This window comes from Gracilinanus agilis, chromosome 3 (assembly GCF_016433145.1).
Source record: "Gracilinanus agilis isolate LMUSP501 chromosome 3, AgileGrace, whole genome shotgun sequence".
Taxonomy (NCBI): domain Eukaryota; kingdom Metazoa; phylum Chordata; class Mammalia; order Didelphimorphia; family Didelphidae; genus Gracilinanus; species Gracilinanus agilis.
The window spans coordinates 595,625,984-595,648,934 of record NC_058132.1 but is presented as its reverse complement, the minus strand read 5'-3'; the positions used below and the strand labels follow the sequence as shown (position 1 = coordinate 595,648,934).

At 38.6% G+C, this 22,951-nt stretch overlaps 1 protein-coding gene across 3 annotated transcripts in view; it reads right to left on the bottom strand.

The window, feature by feature from the left end:
* Positions 1 to 13,197: 13,197 nt before the first annotated feature.
* CDK15 (cyclin dependent kinase 15) overlaps positions 13,198 to 22,951 on the bottom strand; it is a 114,972-nt gene continuing 105,218 nt past the window's right edge. For 2 of the 3 annotated variants that reach the window (XM_044667462.1, XM_044667461.1), the window contains exon 13: positions 13,198 to 13,307. In XM_044667462.1, coding sequence (XP_044523397.1) covers positions 13,198 to 13,307 — 110 coding nt within the window. The remainder of the gene's footprint in view (positions 13,308 to 22,951) is intronic. The other variant, XM_044667463.1, reaches the window with a different exon arrangement.

Genomic DNA, 22,951 nt, shown 5'->3' with positions numbered 1-22,951 from the left:
CAAACCTAGCCCATACTCTAGGAATGCCCATATTTAGGCTACTGAATTAAATGATTGCTAACCCCTTATGAGAGATTTTTGAAAGTTCTTGAGGATCAGGAGGAGGACCAAAGCACTGGAGAAGGCTAATATGGTCTGATTTTCTTTTTTAATAGGAAGAAGGTAGAATTTTAATATTATAGACCAATGAGATTGATTTTGATTCCTGGCAAAATTTTGGAACAATTATTAAAAAGGATGGTTTTGAATGCATTAAAAGAAAAACAGTGATTACTAAAGGCCAGTATGTCTTTGTTTTTTAAAAAAATTACCAAGTCATACCAGATGCTAACCTAATTTCATTTTCTGACAGCATACTTAGACTGACAGATCAAGAGACTGCTATAGAAATAATATACTTAGATTTGAGGAAAGAATTATTTAATAAAGTCTTTCAGGCTATTTTTGCAGATAAGATAGAAAAATGTGAGCTAGATGATAATGCATTTTCATGGATGTAGAACAGGCTGGATTAGAACTCAAAGATCAAAAAATCATTAATGAGTTGATGTGGAAGGAACTCTATAGTAGACTAATCTATCCTTAGTCCAATGTTACTCAACATTTTTATAAATGAATGAAGGCATAGAAAGTATGCTTGTCAAATCTTCAGACAACACAAAGTCAGGGGATGGGGATGGAGATTAGTTAATACATAGGATGACAAGATCCAAAAAAGATTTCAGCAGTCTAGAAGAGATATCAAACATGCAGCCTACAGGTCATAAGGGAACAACCAGATTAAAACATAATTCAGAAATATTTAGCAAAATAAATAAATTCAATAAAACAGATAATATCAATATGTGGTTTTCTAAGTCAATATACAGCCTGCAGAGGTCCTTATATATAGTTTAGTGGCCCTCATTTCTATTTGAGTTTGATATCACTGTTCTAAAACACTGAACTGATCTTAATAAATGAAATCTTATAGGGATCAAGTTCCCTACTTAAGTTCAAAAAAATCAGTTTCACAAACTCAAGGTGGAATGAATGTAAAGAGATAACAACTCCTTTGAGAGAGGTCTCTTGAGTGGAATGGACCGCCTCAGGACATGATGGGACGTCCATCACCAGTGGTTTCAAAGTAAAAGCTGAATGATATTGTGAAAGAGATTCCTGTATAGGTATTGGTTATATTGGATGGCATTTGAGAGTCTCTTCCAAGTCTTCTGTAAAATATGAGAATGAATAAAAAGTATTTACTGTGTACTAATGTGCAACGCACTGTTTTAAGTGCTGGGGACACAAATAGAAAAAAGCAAAACAATCCCTGTTCTAGAGGAGCTGACATTCTAATGAGGAAGACAACACACGTAGGTGGTTTCAGTTGCAAGTTGGATGGGAAAGGTCCCATTATCCTTCGGACCGAACAGCAAAGCAGATGGCTATGCATTTCCTTCAATGACTTTTCCACTGATGAAGTTGTGTGTATTTTGTATGTTAAACTATTTGATAGTGGCAGGGACTCAGTGGGAAGAACATTTTTTTCCAGGTCTTCCAATAGCTGTGTATCTGAGATGGAAGGATCTCAGATCAGGAAGACAAACTTTTGTACATAATTTTCTTTAGCAGATCACACCTTCATGATCGTATGACTAATTGACAAATATACAAAAATATCAGGACCTGTTATTTAACGTTTACTGATCACATAAATATGGGATCAAAAAAATTACCCCATCTGATTTAGCATTAGTACATTTATTGGATGAGACTACATCTCAAATAATCAAAGACTTTATTAGACTGTTTGGAAAATTGAAAACTAATGGATAAACTATAATGACACTGTACAGGAAGTCTGATCTGTTTGAATGAAGAAACTGCTAATATCTTATGAAACCTGTTTAAAACTAGGCAGCTAAGTCAAAACCTCAGAGATTTGAATGTCTGATGATAGTGAGGGAAGTGAGCTATTCCCAAGAGGGAATCACTTGGAGGGAAATAGAATGTTTTGACCTCAACCTAGGTCTTCCCATGTTCTTTCCCATTCCCTTTGTCCAGAAAAGGATAAGCCTTCCGATATCCTATCAGTGTCCTAACATCATCCTCTGAACTTCTTATGGCAGTGTCTACATGGGGAGCCAAAGGCAGACTAGACAAAGGTTTAAAGTTTTATATCTTGAAGGCTCCAGCAAAAGGATTTCCCCAGAGTTGTTCAGTGAGTTGTGTTATCTCTTTTCTAAGATGTGTTGTCCAAGCTTTAGTCTACTTCTTCCCTAGACCATATTACATAGTGTTAATGGGAAAATGTGTTACAGGCTTTGCAGGGGATGTTTTGTACCAACTATACTAATGTATTGAATTCCCCTTTTAAAAAGCTAATTAAGTACTGCTGATTAATTGATAATCAACTGATAATGATGATTGGAAGCACTTTGGTTGAAGTTTGTTAGTTATAGTACTAAAAAGTCATCTCCTGCCTCCCTGCTCCTCCCCAATCCTTTCAAGGTTGATTTTAGAGCCCTGAGGAAATATAGTTGTATTCTGGGACCCAGTTGGCAGTGAGAGTTAGGATGGTTGCCTCCAAAGCATGCACTACATTTAAAAAAAAAAAAGGCATTTAATTTTGTAGAGCAAAATGCAGCCTTAAAGTCTCTCCTCCAACAGAGAACTTTGTATGCATATGTTAAGAGTCATTGATGGATATCACAGAAATCTCTTTGTTCAGGGCATTTCCCATGACTGTAGTGAACACTTGACAATCAAGAGCACAGAATCTCCCATTTGGAAGGGATTTCAGAGACCTTTTAGTCCAACCTGCACTGAACAAGAATCTTCTCTACAATATATCCAGCAAGTCTCTCTTGAGTGACTGTAGATTTCATTGAAAAGATTCTATAATTATATAGCAGGGCTTATAGCTACCAATATCCAAGTTATCTACAAAGAGGACCTTCTGAAGGAGTTCATTATCTATAGAGAATTTCCTCTTTTATTTGGACTCTTTTTTGGCAATATTCTATCTCCCTTGGGTTCAGACACATCTGTGTAATGGGAGGTCTTTAAGCAAAGGCTAGTCAAATTAATTAGATAATGGATCCTTGGAAGTATTAAAAAATGAGGGACACATACACACATAGATATATACAAAGTCACACATGCTGTATAACTTTACTTTCAGTTCAGATTTTATTTGGAGAGAGACTTGTTGTAGAAAGAAAAGCCAATTCAGAACAAATCTTCCCTTAACTGGACTTGGTGGCATACAATTCTAACTTCCCTTTGTTGGAAGAGAATTTTTGTCTCCATTATGTTGCTTTATTATCATCATCTCTCGGTGACCTGGAGGACTCAAACCACTGAGTAGATTCAGGTATAGCTAGCCCATAATTTAATTTTAATTATTACATCTTTAAATAAAAACCTGATTATTACATGTTTAAAATTTGTGGGTCTTTGACCTGGATTTCTCCAAGAGTTCCTAGGACTATCCAAAAATTCTGTATGTCCAAAAAAATTTTAGCCTGATTTTGTCTGATTTCAATTCAACCCAATAGGCTTTTATTTAAGAAAGATTTCAAGAATTTCAAGTTCGAGAGTTTATCATTGGGTGATTGACAATAGAAGATTTCAAAAACTGACTTTTTCTGATGAACAGAGAGAGCTTAAGCAAAGATAAATATATATAATTAGCCTTGTTAAAATAATGATGGTCTCTATCTGACCATTTGTCGGACTCTGTAACTGCATTATTTTCAGCTAACATTGGTCATCGGGGTCAGGAACAGAAAGGTCAGAGCTTAAAGTAAATATTTAGCTTTTTCAAAATGTTAAACATGGCTGTCAGGGACATTTCTATCCATTATCTAAGTCCATTGGTGGTCTTCATTTTTTTTCCCCCAAAGGATTAAAAAAGACACACATACTGATTAGCAGAGGGTTTATTAAATTATCATGATAGATCATCTTGTTTGTGAGAAGTTTTAGCAGATATCTCTAAGCAATCCAAAGGCCATTCTGTATTGCTTAGTTCGAGTATGAGGATTTTTATGAATCGGACCTGATAAGAAACTACTGTTCAAGTTTCTTGCTTATTTCTACCCAACTTTTAAAAGTGAAATACTATGGGGAAAAATGGTGAGGACCTTGTTGTCAGAGGCATATCATAAAAGGTATTTTTTAAACTTGTTTCCTATTCTTTACTTGTCAAATGCTGTCACAAGGCTCCATCACTCCCAAGCTCACCGTTTCCAATAAACAGAAAATTATTTCCAACGGGCTAACATGCTGTTTACTTTCCAGAAAAATTGCACTTTCCAATCTGACATTTGATCAAGGGGTATCCCGCTGCTGTCATCAGGAAGAAGTGTTTAAACACAGAGATGGGAGTTTAAACATTTTCTCATTATCACAGAATAAGAGGGGGAAAAAAACCCCACAAATAAATAAATAAATAAAATAAATAAGTAAAAAATGGCATTCCGACTTTCTCACCCCCTGCTGGGAGAGTAATGAAGCTGTGTCACATGACCAGAAAGAAAGAGCTTTTATCTCTGGCCCCAATATCATCACTCAAGTGACACCTGTCACATGACCCAAGTCAGGTCTTTCATCTACTTTCTCCAGCTACCTTTTTTGGTTGTAAATTTTACAAAGGTGTGCTGCCCACTACTGCTGTTGCTGGCGTTGTGTCTGGTTTTTATTCGAGCTTTCTGATTTTCCTGGAATTTAGTAAGTGGACAGATACACAGCTTTTTACTGAAAACCAAGAAATCCCAAACCTGAGTGTTTCTTTTTTAAAAGAACAAAAAAGATGTACATAATAATCAGTGGAATTATTACCTCTCATACAATTAATTGTCTAAAATGGGATTAGATGGGGAAAGAATTGCATTTAATTTTTAAAAATCATATATATATATATATATATATTGCCTTTGGCTCTGTTTGTTGAAGTCTGGGGCTTATGAAGGGAGAGTCAGGGGGTTAGTTAGTTTTCCTCTAATTCAGTCACAGAATCTGAACTCTGAACCCAACTAGACTTTTTGCCAAACCTGTGTACCTAGTGCTTTCTCTGGTCCCAAGGGGAAATGAGTGAGAGCAGAGAAGATTATTCTATGATGGCAACACTCTTCATTTCCTTCTCCTTCTGTCTCAACTTTGAAAAACAGAATAAAAATTCCTATAGGGCAGGATTATTTTCTTTTAGTCTTTGAATTCCTAACCCCCACTACAATGCTTTGAATGTAGTAGACACTTTATTAATGTTTATGTGACCCCAGTGTTTGCCCTCTTGAAGTCATAAACCAGAAGAAGAAACTCTCCTCTCCTAAGCATGGACAACTCTATTCCTCAGACTGGTGTGGAACATCATTCCGAGAACCTAGTATGATGCCTGGTACATAGTAGGTGCTTAACAAATGTTTACTGATCAATTGATCAATTCTCTCCATCGGTGAGAAGTATCTTATAGAAATTATACTCAATTGGAATTAATAATTCCCTTACTCATCTAGCTGCACATTCTTTTCCCTTCCTTCCTTCCCTTCCTCTTTTAGGATCTTGCTTCACTGATTATTGTGTGCCCATCTTGTTTACTGATCAATTGATCAATTCTCTCCATCGATGAGAAGAATGTAAATCATACTCAATTGAAATGAATAATTCCCTTACCCAGCCAGCTGTACATTCTTTATTCCTTCCTTTCCTTTCTCTTCTAGGATCTTGCTTCACTGATTACGCCCATCTTGTACCTTAAATCTCTTCCTATTTGCTGGTTCCTCCTCTTGTGACCACAAGCATGTACGAATTTCTCCTCTCCTCTAGTCTAAAAGGTTTCTCTTGACCTTGCTACATCCTTTGCCATTTTCTCCTTTTGCTAACAATATTCTCAAGGATTTTCTATACTACTCCTTCATCCTTTCAACCTGATTTCTATTCCTACCATCTAGTAAATGTTTGGGTTTGGTTTTTTTTCCTAGTATGTGTTTTCCTCAACTTCACTGGAGGATTTGATATAATTGACTTTCTCTTCCATTTTGAAACCTATCTTGGATGTTCTGACTCTCTAATCTTTCCTCTCCTTTCTTCTCCTCTTCCTCCTCCTCCTCCTCCTCCTCCTCCTTCTCCTTCTCCTTCTCCTTCTCCTTCTCCTTTTCCTTCTCCTTCTTCTTCTTCTTCTCCTCCCTTACCTTCCATCTTGGAGTCAATACTGTGTATTGGCTCCAAGGCAGAAGAGTAGTAAGGGCTAGGCAATAGGGGTCAAGTGACTTGCCCAGGGTCAGATTTGAACCTAGGACCTCCCACCTCTAGGCTTGGCTCTCAATCCACTGAGCTACCCAGCTGCCCCCCCCCTCCTTTCTTCTTCTTCTTCCTCCTACCAAAATGTAGGTGTTCTTTAGTTTTTTTCTTGACTGTCTCTCTTCCATTTTTGCATGCTTCTTCAGTGATCTCGTCTGCTTCTGTGGTTTCCACTCTGTTGGACCTGTTTCTCCAGCCTACTTCTCTGTTTTCCTCTTTCTCACCCTGACATTGAATCACTCTAAGACCTGTTGACTTTTGCTTCCTCTCAGGATTTAAGGAGCATTCAGTCTCTTTATTCAGTGTTGATTTATGGCCTACATTTTCTTGGGAGAGACAATGATAGTGTCTTATTACTTCAGTTAGCAGGCCTCTCAGTTGCAACAACTGATTCCTTCAGCCAAATACATTAAAACTACCCTGCCAAGAAAGGGTGCACATCATTAGGGACCTCAAGTTAACCAGCAACCTGGTATGATGACTTGAGGACAAATAACTGGGACAGAGGCAGGAAAATACAAATGAGGATAGAGATGAAGATGGAAAAAGCAAAAATACCTGAAGTAATTAATTACCAAAGCTGACAAGAGTAGTAAAGAAATTAATATGTTCCTGTGAATTCATATAGCATTTGAAAATGGTTCAAATGTCCAGAATAATTTGGGAGCATTTATTCCTAAATAAAAGAATTACTTGTAGAACAAGCATTGCCCAAGAGTAGGTTATATAGCAGGCAACTTTGGAATCCATAGGAAAAGTGTTATTAGGAAGAAGGATCTTATTTTACCTATTTAACATTTTCCAGAATATTGTTTGTCAAGAGACCCAGGAGAAAGACTAGAACTTTGAATTATGGCAAAATCTCATTCCTAAATAAGTTGGGATAAAACTTTTGTTCCATCAAAATGGATTTTTTAAAGGGGGAATTAACAATTTAACTAATTTGTTGAAAACAAATGTTTTTTATTTGAATTTTGGTGAGAGATAAAATGTAACTATGCTCTTCCATTTTCCCATATTAGCAATACTTCCCAATTCTGTATCCACTAAAAATTACATATGCATTTTTTGCTTGTATGTTTCTAATATAAAGTATCTCTTCATAGATACCGCTTTCCAAGATGACATCAATCTATTAACTCTGGATGTACAATCATTTAACCAGGTAATCAGTCCATTTAGCTATGCTTTTATCATTTAACAAGTCCAGGAGGAAACATTTATTAAGTACTTGTTCTATGCCAAGATTTAATCATTCCTTCTTCTAAATAAGATAGACTTGATACTATGGAAGATTTTATCGAATGGATTCCTAAAATCAGGATATTCCCCTTAGTTCTGACACTCTGTTTAGTCCAGTCCCTTTCTTTTATTGAAAAATCATCTTCAAAGTAAATGCATACACACATATGCATTCTTTTTCTCTCACCATCTCCTACTTCCTATGGATAATTGCTAAGGTTTTTATTCTTTTTTTTTAAAACTAGTTTTACTTGGATTTTCTAAGTATATGTTGAATTATCTGACTTCTGGGTTGTTACTTTTCCTGTGAGTAAAGAACATGATCTCAGAAACCAAGAATCTGGGTTCAAATTTCACACCAGATACTTATTATCTGTGTGACCTTCAGCAAATCACTTAAGTTCCCTTGGTCTCCATTGAAAGGGATTGAACTAGATGGTATCATTACATCTTCTAATTCTCTGTCTATGAACTTTTGATCCAGTCAAATATATAAGAATAGCAGCAATAGCCTTGAATTGATTTCCTTAAGTTTTCCCAAAAGACAATGTTCAAAATGGCATTGAAATGTTAACTGTGGCAAAGGTCTCATTTCACTCAAAGAGGCATTTTTTAATAGCTTAGTAACAAATAGTGGAAATTAGCCTTTGGTATTTCTTTGAAATGCATTTCTCTACTACTACTACCATGTTTGTATCCCAGAGAAATTCAAGAAAAAGGAAAAGGACCTATATGTACAAAAATATTTATAGCAGTTCTTTTTGTGGTGGCAAAGAATTGGAAATTGAGGGAATATTCATCAATTTGGGAAAGGCTGGCCAAGTTGTGTCATATGAGTATGACAGAGTATTATTGTGCTATAAGAAATGACAAGAGGGGTGGTTTCAAAAAATCATAGCAAGATATATACGAACTGATGCAAAGTGAAATGAGCACAACCAATAGATCATTATGCATAGTAACAACATTGTCAGAAGGATGATCAAAGGTGAAAGACTTGGCTACTCTGATTAATACAATGGTTCGAGATAATTCCAAAAAACTGCTGATGAAAAATGGTATTCACTTTTAGAGAGATAACTGATGAACTGTGAATATAAATTGAAGTATTATTTTCTTACTTTATTTTTCTTTCTTTTTTTGTAAATATGGCTAATATGGAAATATGTTTTGTATGATTTCACATGCATAATTGATTTCATATTGCTTACCTTCTCATTGGATGTAGGAAGGAGAGAATTTGGATCTCAAAATTTTAAAAGAAAAGATTGTTAAAAATAAATAAGTTGTTTTTTTGTTTAAAAAGAAATGCGCTTCTCCCTATTTATCTGGTGTATTTACCATAAAAACTAGAATTTCATTTCTCCAACACTCTTGTCATCATCACAGTCATTTAGGATTCAGAACAAGAAGGTGGTTTGAAATTCAATTCAAACCAAAAGGTCCACAATGCAAATCCCAAATGGAACTGGAAAGGGGGAGCATATGAAGTGGAAGAGATGTAACCAGTACTCCAATAATCCTGTTAGTGATGGTAGAAACACCCTCTAGGAACTTATAACAAATAGTCTTAAGCAATTCTTTTTGTTGACAACTTTATCCAAGAAATCATCTTCCCTGGAGACTTCACTAAACTTTAGACTAATCCTCTCCTTGCCACAGGAGCTTTTGTCTAGGGAGACTGTAGGCAGGCTCCAGGAGTGACAGGACTAGCTCAGTCTCTACATTCTTTCAATTGTCAGTTCCCCATCTGTCCTGTTGGGAAATCGATCTTCTGGTCCAGAGATCTCTCTATTAAATGATAAAATGGAGAGGATTATTCAAAAAGTCCAGTTCCCAGACTATCCTAATCTGTGTTAATCACTGAACCAATCAGAAGCTGAAAAATCCTTTGGAATTTTTAAGTGGTAAGCAAACAACCAGCAGCAGTATTCAGTCCCTGATTTCTCTATGTATTTATACCCAAAAGTCTGAGTACTTTCTCTACTGTTGGTTTGTTCATGTGAGGAGGTATTTAAAATGTGCCACATCTAAAATCTAGAGACAAAGTGGAGGCAACCCCACTGAACAAGGCTGAAATCTGAGGCATATGAAAATGAGAATAGAAAGAATGTAAAGCTCAGGTTAAATAATGAATGAATGAATAAATGCAAAGTGATTATCTAGAATAGAGACAGTAAGAAAAGCAACAAGACTCAGGATACATTCAGCAGAGATGAGAAGGGAGATAATAAGTTATCATAGAGACATCACTTTTTCCATGGTCTTCAGGCTGTCATTGTATATTTGAGCTGGAGGTGGACCATATAAAGATACAGATTATTCCCATGAATTTATACCTACAAGAACAGGGCTGAAAAGTCTCATTTGGGTACCCCAAACCCACTTCCAGATGTGAGGATTATTGTTGTTCAGTATTCATTTCGGTTGTAACTGATTCTTCATGACTCCATTTGTAATTTTTCTGGCAAAGACTCTGGAGTGGTTGGCCATTTTTTTCTCCAGATCATTTTACAGATGAGAAAGCTGAGGCAAATAGGATTAAGTGACTTGATCAGGGTCACACAGCAACTAATTATCTGAGGGCCGATTTGAACTTGGGAAGGTGAGTTTTCCTGACTTCAGGCTTGGCACTCTATCCACTCTACCACTTAATAGTAGGCACTTAATAAATCCCTAATGATTAATGAATTGGACACAACAGATTGCAACTCTCCAAACAGGATAGAACTTGTTTTGAGATACTGAACTCAACAAGACTTTAGCCTGTGTTTCATTTGTTTGTTTTTTTTAACTGACATTTTAAGAGTCCTTCCTCTTAGAATAACCATCTCTGGTAGAATCAGAGGACCGTAGTTCAAATTCTACCTTTAATGTTTTCTACTTCTGTGAACTTAGGCTAGTAACAACTTCCCTGGCACTTTCTTTCTTCCTCTGGAAAATGGAGATAGATTAGATGGTCTCTGAGGTACTTAATCTGAATTATTCAATGACCATGTTGTTTTCTAAGATGCCAGTGAGAATATCAGAGGCTTAAATCAGCTTCATTCCGTTTACGGGGCACATCTGACTTTACCATTTTCTTTTCTACCTCTATATTTTGGGTATTACTACTTAAAGACCTGGACGTATGGAATATTCATATTTATTGTCCTTTCTCCAAGTTCATAATGCTTGGGTATTAAAAAAGGGCAGAGACATTTGTAGTGTAGTGGAAAGAGCACCATTATACACTTGGGTGGCTAGTTCGAGGCTGCTGCTAACAAGCGGCAGCCTTAGGTAAGACACTTCTCTCTAAGCCTTAATGTCTATATCTATAAATTAAGGACAATAATAGCTCCCCCTCACTATTCCCTAGAGCTGCTGTGACAGTCAGGTAAAATAAGACTTTAAGCCTCTATAAAGATCTTTATTATATGTGATAATGGTCCATCTCCAGGCTACTTTATAGTTTCAAGTCTCTTCCCTAGGTATTGACAAGTATTCATGGTAGATGATTTTCCTTTCAAGTGGTTTTTGAAAGCATAGTTTTTACAAGGTTACTGGGATACAGTTGAATCTGCTGCTTTAAAACGCAAGCCCATCTCAACTACAGACAGTAGGGAATGGCACCATTCTAGGAAGGCAGCATCTTCAGAGACACTTAATCAAGGTGGGCTTGGACTTGTCATAATAATGGCAACAACAATAAGAATATTACTTACATTCTAGCTAAATATAGTTATGTGTGTATATATATACATACACATGCCCATGGGGTACAGTGAAAAGAATAGGTGTGGGGGGCAGCTGGGTAGCTCAGTGGATTGAGAGCCAGGCCTAGAGAAGGGAGGTCCTAGGTTCAAATCTGGCCTCAGATACTTCCCAGCTGTGTGACCCTGAGCAAGTCACTTGACCCCCATTGCCTACACTTACCACTCTTCTACCTTGGAGCCAATATTGGCTCCAAGACAGAAGGTAAGGGTTTAAATAGAAAAAAAGAAAAAGGAAAAAAGAAAAAAAAATAGGTGTTTGTGAGTATATATACACATTTTGCTCAGTCCTATCAGTTGAGTCCAACTCTTTGTGACCCCATTCAGTGGTTTACCATTTCCTTCTCCAGCTCACTTTACAGACGAGGAAATGGAGAACAGGGTTAAGTGATTTGCCCAGGGTCACACAGATAATAAGCATCTGAGACCACATTTGAACCTAGGAAGATAAGTCTTCCTGACTCTAGTTCCAGCACTCTGTGCTACATAGCTGCCCTGTCTCTGTTCTAGATGATTGCTTATTCTATGCTCATTCATTCTTTATTTAACAAGGGTTTTACATTCCTTCTATGGAAGATAAATAATTCAATTGTTCCAATTCAACAAGAATTTATTGAGAGCCAGGTACGGTGTGCTAGGTGCTTAAGAGAGAAATACAAAAATGAAAACAGTCCTTGCCCTTGCGGGGCTTACATTCTACTGGCAGGCACAACATGTGCTCAGGTTACTAAATGCAAAAGAATACATAAAGCCAATACAAAGCAACTTAGTGGGGAAGGGCTTTAGTGTTAGGAGGCTCAAGTTAGGGGGCTTTAGAAAGGCCTCATGTAGATGGTGTTGCCTCAACTCTATCCCTTGAAGGAAATGAGGATTTGTGTGATTTCAAGGATAATCCCAGGCTGTGATGACTTTGGGAGATGTAGTATAATCCAGCAGGCGATCAAAAGGCCTTCTGAGTCTTTAAGAAATATCCCTCTCCTTCCCAAAGGGCAAAGAACACTTAAGGTTAAACCTTCTAACCCCAGCATGCATGTCATCATCATCATTTCTGAAAGACTCAGTGGTTTCAGGGTGGTATAGGGGAATTTCTCCAAGTTCCTAAAAAGACTCTCAAGATTTTCAGATAATCCTTCTTCTCCCAATGGTCCTTGTGACACTAGAGATGTCTCTTTGGAACAACTGTAGCCCCACTGAAAGGCATCCCCATCAGCTTTGCTGGAAACACTTGTGCCAGAAAGAGTCCATGAAAGTACTATGGGGGTTACTTCAGTCTTGCAAGCCTTCAGGCTGATCTCTAGGAAAATGTCAACTTCATTTCCTCAGAGGCACGGTGAAGGGCAGGGAAGAGGAAGACCAAAAGACATGAATAAAGTACCTTTCTTCTTCCAGGTTCTAAAGTATCACTTGTCAAAGAGACAGAATCCCAACCTAAGAATAAAGGAAAGTCGATTCTATTACCTAGGTGGAAACACATGGAAGAATAAATTCCAAGTACCAGGGTAAATGCTGCTTTAGGGCTGTCTATTATCTTCTCTGGGAATGGGACACATTTTTCTTTCACATATCTCCATTTAAGGGAAAGAGACATGGGACTTGGAGTCAAAAGACATGGGATCACACTTCTTGTGTGAATGTTAGGAAGTCACTTAGAGACCATCAGTCAAACCCCTTTATTTTATAAGGGGAAATCCAAGGTCCAACTCTCAAATCTTTGGTTCCTAAAATGATTTTCATCCTTTCTGCACCTTCACTTCCTCAACTGAAAACTAAATCATCAGTGGTGAAAGGCTAGAAAAAAGAACAGAGAAGCTTTGGAGTCTCAAATAATACACAGTTATTTACATTCCAATTTTGTTTATAACAAGCATTGGTCTAGAGGTCTGTTACCTGGGAGGATTAGTGATTCTTCACTCTCTTTTCACCAGCACTTGCTAAATCGAGCTGAGTGATGACTTCTCTGGTAAGAGGCAAAGAGATTGCAGATTTCTGGTTTTAGTCTCACTCCTGGGACTGTAAACAAAGACTCCACTGTGGGAGAGGTATAAGGAGAAAAGAGAAGGAAAAAAGAAGAAATAGAAAAGGATGAATTCTTGAAGAGTTGCACAATATGGTTTTTCTGTTGTTACAATACTGTATTAACTAAAGATATGTCCAGAGATAAGCTGTACTTATCAATAAATTATACAGATACAGGTTAATATCTTTTATTTTCAGACAATGAGTATCTAGTGGATGTCTATACTATGGGCCCAGCATAGTCATAGTACTCATAATACATGTCAGGTGGCATTTATTATATGAGTTCTCAAAAAGTTGAGTATATTTATTATAATATAATACAAATCTAACAAAATATTATAAAGTTGAGTTATTTATCATATACTTATCAATCAAATTATAAGTTTGATCCACTAAAGGATCTTACTATTTAAAGGAATGTCCTAAAGTGCATCCTTTGGTAAAGGAACATATTCTTCTGTAATGTAAATAATGACTCTCCCTCTCCAGTGTATCTATTCAGAGAGTTCAGATTTTTACATGTTCAATTTTCCGTCCTTCTTTTCTTCCTTCCTAAATCTCTTCTGCCCTAGTAACAACTCTAAGACAGATGGGCAAGGGCTAAGCAAATAGGGTTAAGCGACTTGCACAGGGCCATACAGCTAGGAAGTGTCTGAGGCCAAATTTGAACCCAGATCCTCCCAACTCCAGGCCTGGCATTCTATCTACTGTGCCATCTAGCTGTTGGATTTTTCTAAAGCTAGATATGGTGTGCTAATCCCTACACAAGAGTCTGGTGTTGGAGAGTTTGCCTTTTAAAGGGCTCTTAACTTGATTTCTTAGGCTGAGATGAACTGGAGGCAGAAGTCCTTTATATCAAAAAGAAGCATCCCAGACAGGGATATTACTGTCTATTTAACCAGGGTCAGAAACAACCTAGAACTCTGACCAGAGAATCTCTCCCCCAATATGTATTTTTGTAGGGTTAGAACCTCTACAAATCTGGGCCATTCTACCCCTACTAATCTTTAACAAATAAAAGTTTTAATTACAGGAGCGTGGCACTTTATAAGAAGGAGAAGCAAGAAATACTTAAATAACATTACTTAACTTAAACTTACTTGATTCAATAAAAGAGAGGGATTTTCAAAGGCTAGATTAGCTTCCACTCTACCTAGAATCCTGCCTTAGGTAGCTGGTGCCCCCTCCCCTCTGGTATGGAATTTCATCTTTGCAAAGCTGGAGAAGGGAGACATCGAGTTGCCTAGCTAAAATAAACAGTGTGTCAACTTCACAGATCTCTCTCTCTCTCTCTGTCTCTGTCTCTCTCTGTCTCTCTGTCTCTGTCTCTGTCTCTGTCTCTGTCTCTCTCTCTCTCTCTCTCTCTCTCTCTCTCTCTCTCTCTCTCTCTNTCTCTCTCTCTCTCTCTCTCTCTCTCTCTCTCTCTCTCTCTCTCTCTCTCTCTCTCTCTCTCTCTCCTGGCTCTCTGTCTGTCTGCCTCTACCCCTTCTTCCCTTCCAAACTTCTTCCTTGAAGAAAAGGTCCCTTTTGCCTTTTAGGCTAGTGGGAGGGGCATTTTCCTCCCCTCTTAGGCTTCCCTGCCCCTAAAAAGCTCGCTTACGGTTGCAAAGAAAAAAAGGGAGAGCGAGAGAGACAGCAAACCATTATCTGGGAGAACAGCAGTGGGAAAGCAGCCAGTTAATCAAAAGGATTCCAATCCGTCTGTGGGCTGCCGCACTCTCCTTCCCACCCGGTAGAGAAAGAAAAAAAGAAAACCGCTTTGGAGCCAAGGCATAAACCTGCTCTCCTTCAGCAATCTCACAAATGCAAAACCTTCCACTCCAGTGACTCCTCATTAACTTACTGAATCTGACAGTATAATTATCGCAGCTGCTTCGCGCTTAGAATAAATAAATACGAAAGTGGGTGTTTAAAAAAAATCGAGAGTGGGAATTCAGTCATCTAGACAGTCAATAGAAAGAGTTTATTTTAAATTTTTATATTCTTATGTATTTGGATCATTTGGGGGAGAGATAATGAGATAGTTGTCTTTCAGCCTAATTGAGTTCCTAAGCTCAGGGCTGCTCGCTGTCACCTTCTTTCAAACTTCACTCTAACTTTTGTTCCTTAGAAATCTGAGATCGCTGCGTCTCCATTTACTCCTCCTCCCTGCTGATAACCAGGTGAAGGCTCATTGGACTGGAGTGCGGAAAGTGACTTAATGGGATTGAGGATCTAAATAACCCTTCACAGGAAACAAGATAATCAAATCTCTCACTTGCCTTGAACCGCCTTGAGGAGCGAGCGGCAGGTTAGCAAAAACTCAGAAGCAAATAGGAAATTAAACAATCTCCAAAAAAATGTCTTGTAATTTCCCTTGTCACGTGGTGCCGCCCGGATCGCTCACAGGCATCAACAAACATCAGCCCCGCTTGCTTAACCCATTTAATTTTCCAGAATGCACCCGGCCCGATGATTATTCTGTAATTTTAGCTCAGTGTATGGATACGGGCTCTGCATCTTCAAAGCCCGGAGGATCACACAGTGCTTTAAATTGGAGTTGCTATCTAACACGGAGTGCACTTAAAACTCTGACTGGGGGCACATCGCCCACGCTTCCGATTAAAGCAGATGATCTTTCCTCTTTTAATTAATTAGTGACTATTTACCTTCCCCTCTCGTTCCCTCCGCTCCTCTCCCTTTCCCCCCCCCCCCCCCCACCCGGAGGATCGAATTTATATAGAAACTTTCTTTCACTGAGCTCAAAGGTTTTAAAAATAAATAAACTCCTGTCACCCTTCTAGGGAGGGAGAGAGGGAATTTTTTAAGCAATGCCATTGTGCCGATGGAGAAACTGAGGCCCACTCAGCTCCAGGTCGCACATTGAAAGAAAAAAAAAAAAAGAATTGCTATCTTTTTTAAAAACTGAGGCAACACAGTCCTAACTGGACAGAGAGGGATAAGCAACTAAAGCATTTCTTATACAAAGGGTAAGAATTTAAGTTTCAAAAAAGTAGTGTTCAGAATACTTTTCTGTCGGTCCTGGGAATGTAATGGATCCACTAGTACGTGTATGCCCTGCTCCATCCATGCAAATGTTTGCATGTGCTCAGAACCACACTGGAATTGTCCCTGTAGCTGATGCCTGGATATATTTGTGGCAGCACTGGTGGCACTCTACATATGTGGCCTCCATTTAAGCTCACAGCAAACCTGAGAAGGAAGTGCTATTTTTATCCCCATTTTACATCAGGGGAAACTGAAGCAAAGGTTAGAATTATTTGGTACCATGTAGCTCCAAAGTGTCAAAGGTTGGATTTGAACTCAGGTCTTTCAGCATCTAGGTCCAACACTCAATCTATTATGCCACCTAGCCGCCTATTTCCTCCTCCACATCCCCCTGGAGCACATCCAATTCCTCCCAAATACATGAGAAAGATGAGGGAAGACAGGAAGCAATACTCAGCAAGAAATTTGTGGTCAACGAAAACCCCTGATTCTGGATTTTACAGAAAGGAAATTAGACCTAAGACAAGGCAAAGGGAAGGGGAACTATGGTTTCTTGACCCTCAGGGTCTTTATCTCACAACCTCGAGGACTCTAGCTGTTTATGTAATACAGAAACAGATTATGAAGAGAAAAATAACTTGATAATTCTCTTTTCTAAATAGTTTAGATACAATTCTGCCTAGGAGCACAAAGATGAACTGTTACCTCTAGGGCTGACTCTTAGTCCTGCGATTTCTCCAAATCTCTCCATCTCACAGACCTAATAGTGCTTGAGGACTTGACCTACCTAGGCATTTCCTGGTAACACAGTAGTACTCAACATGTCCCCAACCCATCCCAAGCAACTGGAGATTTTCATGTAAAAGGGAAGCAACATGGTAGTGAAAATTAAGTTAAGAAAGTTTATTAGGGAAAGAAGTCATAAATGAGTTCTGATTATACACACACACACACACACACACACACACACACACACACACACATCACAGGGTTACATATTTGAAGCTAAAAGAGGCCATCTAGAGGTCTAGGGATTGGCCCCAGTTCATATAGATTGTGTCAAAGGTGGGTGGAATTTGAACTCATGTCCAGTGGGGTTTTTTCACTATACTACATGGCCTCCAAATATGTTTCTATGTAAATGTATTCATATGTATGTGTATATATCTATATATGTATATAACTATATATGTGTTATATATGCATATATATATGTGTGTATAAAGGGTGATTAAGTGGCACAGTGGATAGAGTTCTAGGCTTGGAGTCAGGAAGATCTAAGTTCAAATCAAGTCTCAGACATTTTGTAGCTATATGATCCTGGACAAGTCACTTAACCTTGTTTGCCTCAGTTTCCTCATCTGTAAAATGACCTGGAGAAGGAAATAGCAAATCACTCCAGTATCTGCCAAGAGAACTCCAAATGGAGTCACGAAGAGTGGGACTCAAATGAAACGACTGAACAAAAGATGTATATATATGTGTATATATATATATATATATATATATATACATACACACACCACAAATATATGTATACTTTTCCCAGTACAACATGACTTCCAAATATGTTTTAGAATTTATGTGTGTAAACATATACATGTATATGTTCATATATGATACGTGTGAGCTATATGCCCTGTGGAAATTACATTAACATATTATATATTATAGGTGTATGTATATGTGTATGATAAGCTTCCAAGGCTAACCACTGACTGAATCCTTGAAACCAACTATAAAGCCCAAAGATTTTGAGACAAAAATCTTGAGATCTCAGATCTGGAGCTGGAAGGATCTTATCTTAACCCTCCAGTCCAAATGCCCTCATTTTAGAGATGAAGAAACTATAGTGTTGGGGAGTTAAGCACTCTCCTCAGGGTCAGAAAGGGAAAACCATCATCCTTTGAACACAAGTCCTCCCATTCCAGAGGCAGTCTTCTTTAAAGCGAGGGGATGAAAATGGTACCTCACAAGAGGGACTCTCTCAAGCCAACAACAGTGAAGTGTAGTTCTCGAAGCAAATAATAAAAGATCCCTGAAAACCAGACCCTCTAATGTCTAAAAGCACAAAGATGGAGTTATACTCTGCTTTGTTTATGGATGCTTCGCACTTTGTACTGTGGATAAGATAGCACCAAGAAACATGCCTTTAGAAGACTGAAAATAAACTGGAAATCGAGGGAGGGAGTGGGGCAGCCATGTTTTAGGACTGCGTGTGTAAACTCAATGAACAATTCATTGAAGATAAACCAAGAACAAATAAGCGTGCATGCATTATTTTAATTTCTTTTTTTAAAAAAACCCTTACCTTCCATCTTAGAACCAATGCTATGTATTGGTTACAAGGCTGTGGTAAGGGCTAGGGAATGGGGGTTAAGTGACTTGCCCAGGGTCACACAACTAGGAAGTGTCTGAGGTCAGATTTGAACCCAGGACCTCCCGTCTCTAGGCCTGGCTCTCAACCCACTGAGTTATCCAGCTGCCCCCATTTTTAAAATTTCTATGTGGAAAGAGGGCACATTTTTTCCACCAAGGTTCCAAATTTGGAGTCAGGAAGCGATTTACCATCCCCACTCACCTTGATCAAAGCCGAGCATAGTACCTGCTCATTTCTGTGCAGTATATGAACAGCCCCCTATCAATCCAGTACAGAAGAGCAGCCACCCAAAAAAGAATTGGCTTGTTGGATGGTTTTGAGGTAGAAAGTCAGAAAATTCTATTCCCAAGGAGTTTATAATTGTCCTCCCTTTCCCTTAAAAGTTTACATAGCGTCTTAGTACAGAGATATCTTAGCTGTGTCAAAAATCATTGTTTGACTTAAGATTTCACTTTTGAAATTTGTTTTGACACATGCAAGTAGAGAATGGTGCCTCACAGGGCTCAGTTTTGGATTTAGTATTAGTGATCTTATTAGGGACTTTGTTGCTACTAATAATATGTTTTTTTTTTTTTGGGGGGGGGGATACAGATACATAAAAACAAATCTTGCCTCTTCTTATTCTTTGCCCAGCCTTCTAAATGGAAAGTTACCACTTTGGGAGGAAGAAAGTGGGATAAAGATTTCATTTCAGAGACTTTGATACTGGAACCCTGAAGAAGAGAGGGCTATATCTATATGCTGAAATAATAAGAGCTCTTTTAGGATTTTAAGATTTGCAAAGCACTTTACATATATTATCTTATTTGTTCCTCCCAAATCACTCTGCGAGTGACATACTGTTATTATTCTCATTGCAGGAGAGGCGACTGATGGCTCAGAGGAGTGAGGAGACTTGTCCAAAGTCATACAGAGAGTAGTAAGTAGCTAGCTGAGGTAGTAAGTATTTGAACACATTTTTTTCTGACTAAGTCTAGTGCTCCATTCACTGGACTATTCCATATCTTGAAACCATTCTTGGGTTCAGTGAGGTTTCCTCCCTGACAAGTTTTATCCCTTCTCCTGTCTCTGGATTTGTGTTCTCAATCTCCTTGGACAGCCAGCCATGGGATGACACCATATTGGCGGTGCTTTCAGAGATGGAATTAGAATGAAAAATTCTTCTATTAAGAAATGAGTACCAATTAACAGGATGGACGTGAAGATGTGTATGTGTTCAGAAGTACAGGTAAGAAAAAATAAAGCAAGTTTATGAGCACAAGCTGAATAATATTAAGCATGGTACAAGTACCTGGCACATAACACTAGCTTAATAAATGTTTATCGAAGAATGGCACAAAGAGGATATGAAGGGTTAGGTTGGCATATGAATCAGCAATATTCTACTGCTATCAAAAAAGTGGAAAATGATGTTAGAATGTATTAAGAGGAGGATGACAGGCAAGAGCTAGGAAGTCATTCTTTTAGGCACAGGTTAAAAGAGCTATTAAAATAAGGGAAGAACCACATATTTTTTTTCCTTCCCTGAAGATAGAGTAATAGGAAATACAAAATATTACAAAAGTCTTGCTGTGGTTTTCTTTTCTTTTCTTTTCTTTTTTAAACCCTTAACTTCTGTGTATTGGCTCCTAGGTGGAAGAGTGGTAAGGATGGGCAATGGGGGTCAAGTGATTTGCCCAGGGTCGCACAGCTGGGAAGTGTCTGAGGCCAGATTTGAACCTAGGACCACCCATCTCTAGGCCTGACTCTCAATCCACTGAGCTACCCAGCTGCCCATCTTGCTGTGGTTTTAAGCTACTAAAAGCTTTAAACTACACGAAGACTTCTGGGACACCCTGAATTATATCAGATATAATTTCCTACATGGGAAATCCAAGTTTGGCACAATGAAGAACTTTATATTCTTAACAGTGGATGGACTACAGGGGATCTGGAGGACCCCTCTGTCCAGCTATTTTCCATCTTCACTATATCCTGTCAAACAATTCTAAATTCTTGAGCATTTTTCTCTTAAGATGCTCTGAAAGATCTGTAGATTTGATCAGAGAGGAAAGGGTTCTAGAGAGAAGGATATGAAAATCACACCCAAGATGAGAGAAGCAGGGCAGGACCACACAGAAATGAAAAGGGGCCTTTGATGTCTTTTCTGAAGACTAAGGCACACTGTCTAGAATCAATCAAGTCTAGAGACCAAATAATATTTACTGCACACATTTTTAAAAATGCTCCTGTGATCCAGGGTCTCTGTCCAAAGTGGCTATGTGTCAAAATTAGTCTTGGAGTTCCAAGAGTAACATTTGAACTATTCTCTGCAAGAGTGAGGCAGATTCCCTTTCTTTAAGGGTCAGCTCGCTTATGCTCCCCTTTCTCCCCCCGACCCCAAATTCCCTGTTCCCCAAATTGTTCAAGAATATTTCTATCCCAAAGCACAAGTTCACGCTAAGGGCAAAGGGAATTAACTGAAGAGGCTGAACCTGAAGCTAAGATTAGAGAGTTGTGGGGAGCCTAATTTTAGGTCGTTGCTACAACAGCTGCCATCCTGAGCTGCTGTCTCAGCCTGGAAGACTATGAGTGTGGCCATAAGCTGGTGTCTGTGTAGGAAGAGAAGTCCACCCAGGCCATCTGGAAAAGTAATTAGAGAGCCTCAACTTGTATGCCTTTTTGGAGAGACTACAGATAATTTCTCCTTCAACAAATGTTTCTCCAGGTGTTCTAGAGTTCAGTAAAAGAAAACGCCAGAGCAAACCAAAAGTTACCACACACTTGCCATTCTCATGCTCATGTTTACCCTCTTAAATGCATTCATGATAAAGCGTCTGAGTCTGGAATTCTTGGCTCCTCCAATTATTTTTTTTTTTTTTATGGAAAGTGACCTCTAAAAAATGTCCTCTGGCTATATAAACTTTCTGTAGCAAGTTGCAAAAAGAGAAGTTCACAACATGATTGCTTAATGGAAATAGAAAGAATTTTCTGGTGGGAGCAGTTCTTTAATTTGGTGTCTTTTCCCCCCCTTTTCACCAGGATTTAGATTGTTGGGTTTTTTCCCCTTTTGATACATTTCCATTCACAGCCTTCATGTTTTAACTTTCAGAGGACAGAAACTAATAGCCAGCATTCTTCAGAACAAAGTGGGGACAGAATATATCTTAAAGTGACAACTGTGTCATCATGGCAACCAGAATAATAAAATGATACAATTAAGCCCATAAATGATGTAAATCCTAAAATGCCAGTAGAGGACAACTACTTTACACCGTAATGACTGGGGAGAGAGTTCAGAATTACTTGTGAATACTTCCGTGGTCTTTGGACCTTCCTAAAATGGATTCATTTACTGAATGCACGTGAGTGTCTACTCCTTTGACATTCTATACTTGCTTCTTGAGTGTCAAACCAAGAAAGGTTTTGATTTTGTTCTCCTTTATGTCAGTTTCTATGAAACATATTAAAATTCACTGACCACACGAGAGCCTCTTAATATAGGTGAAACATCAGGGGTATTGAAAAAAATAGGAAGATGGTGCCAAGCGAAAGGAATTTGTCCCTTGGCAGGAAATGTGTCCTTGATTGGAGATCCTGTCCCAGAGATGGGCACACTGGGCCAAAGTGTTGTCTTAAGTATCCTCTTTTCAGTCTCATTTCTTCTGGACTTGTTTTTCCTTTTTAGCCACCAGAGCTGTCTCAGGCTCAGTGCCTATTTTCCCCAACTGACTGACTATCTGTCTGTCTCTCTCTCTCTGTCTCCTTCTCTCTCTCTCTCTCTCTCTCTCTCTCTCTCTCTCTCTCTCTCTCTCTCTCTCTCTCTCTCTCTCTCTCTCTCTCTCTCTCTCTCTCTCCCCCTCCTCTCTCTCTGTCTGTCTCTCTGTCTCTTGGCACTAGCCCTTTCATCTCCTCCCTTGGGGATTTGAGATGTCACTGCAGGAAGTGCTTGTCGGCCTCTCAGGCAGCCGCAGAGCCCCGTGGCTTTGACAAACCTCATTTAATTGGGAGGAAGCCAGGAGGGTTTGAAAGAACTGAAACATCCACGAAACTCCTTTTATCAGGCATAATTTAAACTCTGCATGGAAAAACCCCTATATGTATAAAGAAAAGTCAACTTCCCTCCCGCTGTGAGCGCTCCTCTCCTCCCCCCCAGCACAGGCAGGCTCCTTCGAGATTCCATCTTTTCATTTTTCTAAAAGTGTCAAAGTAGATTTGTGCTCTGTGGCTGGGTGAACAGAAAGGGAAATGCAGATCTCTCTCTCTCTCTCTCTCTCTCTCTCTCTCTCTCTCTCTCTCTCTCTCT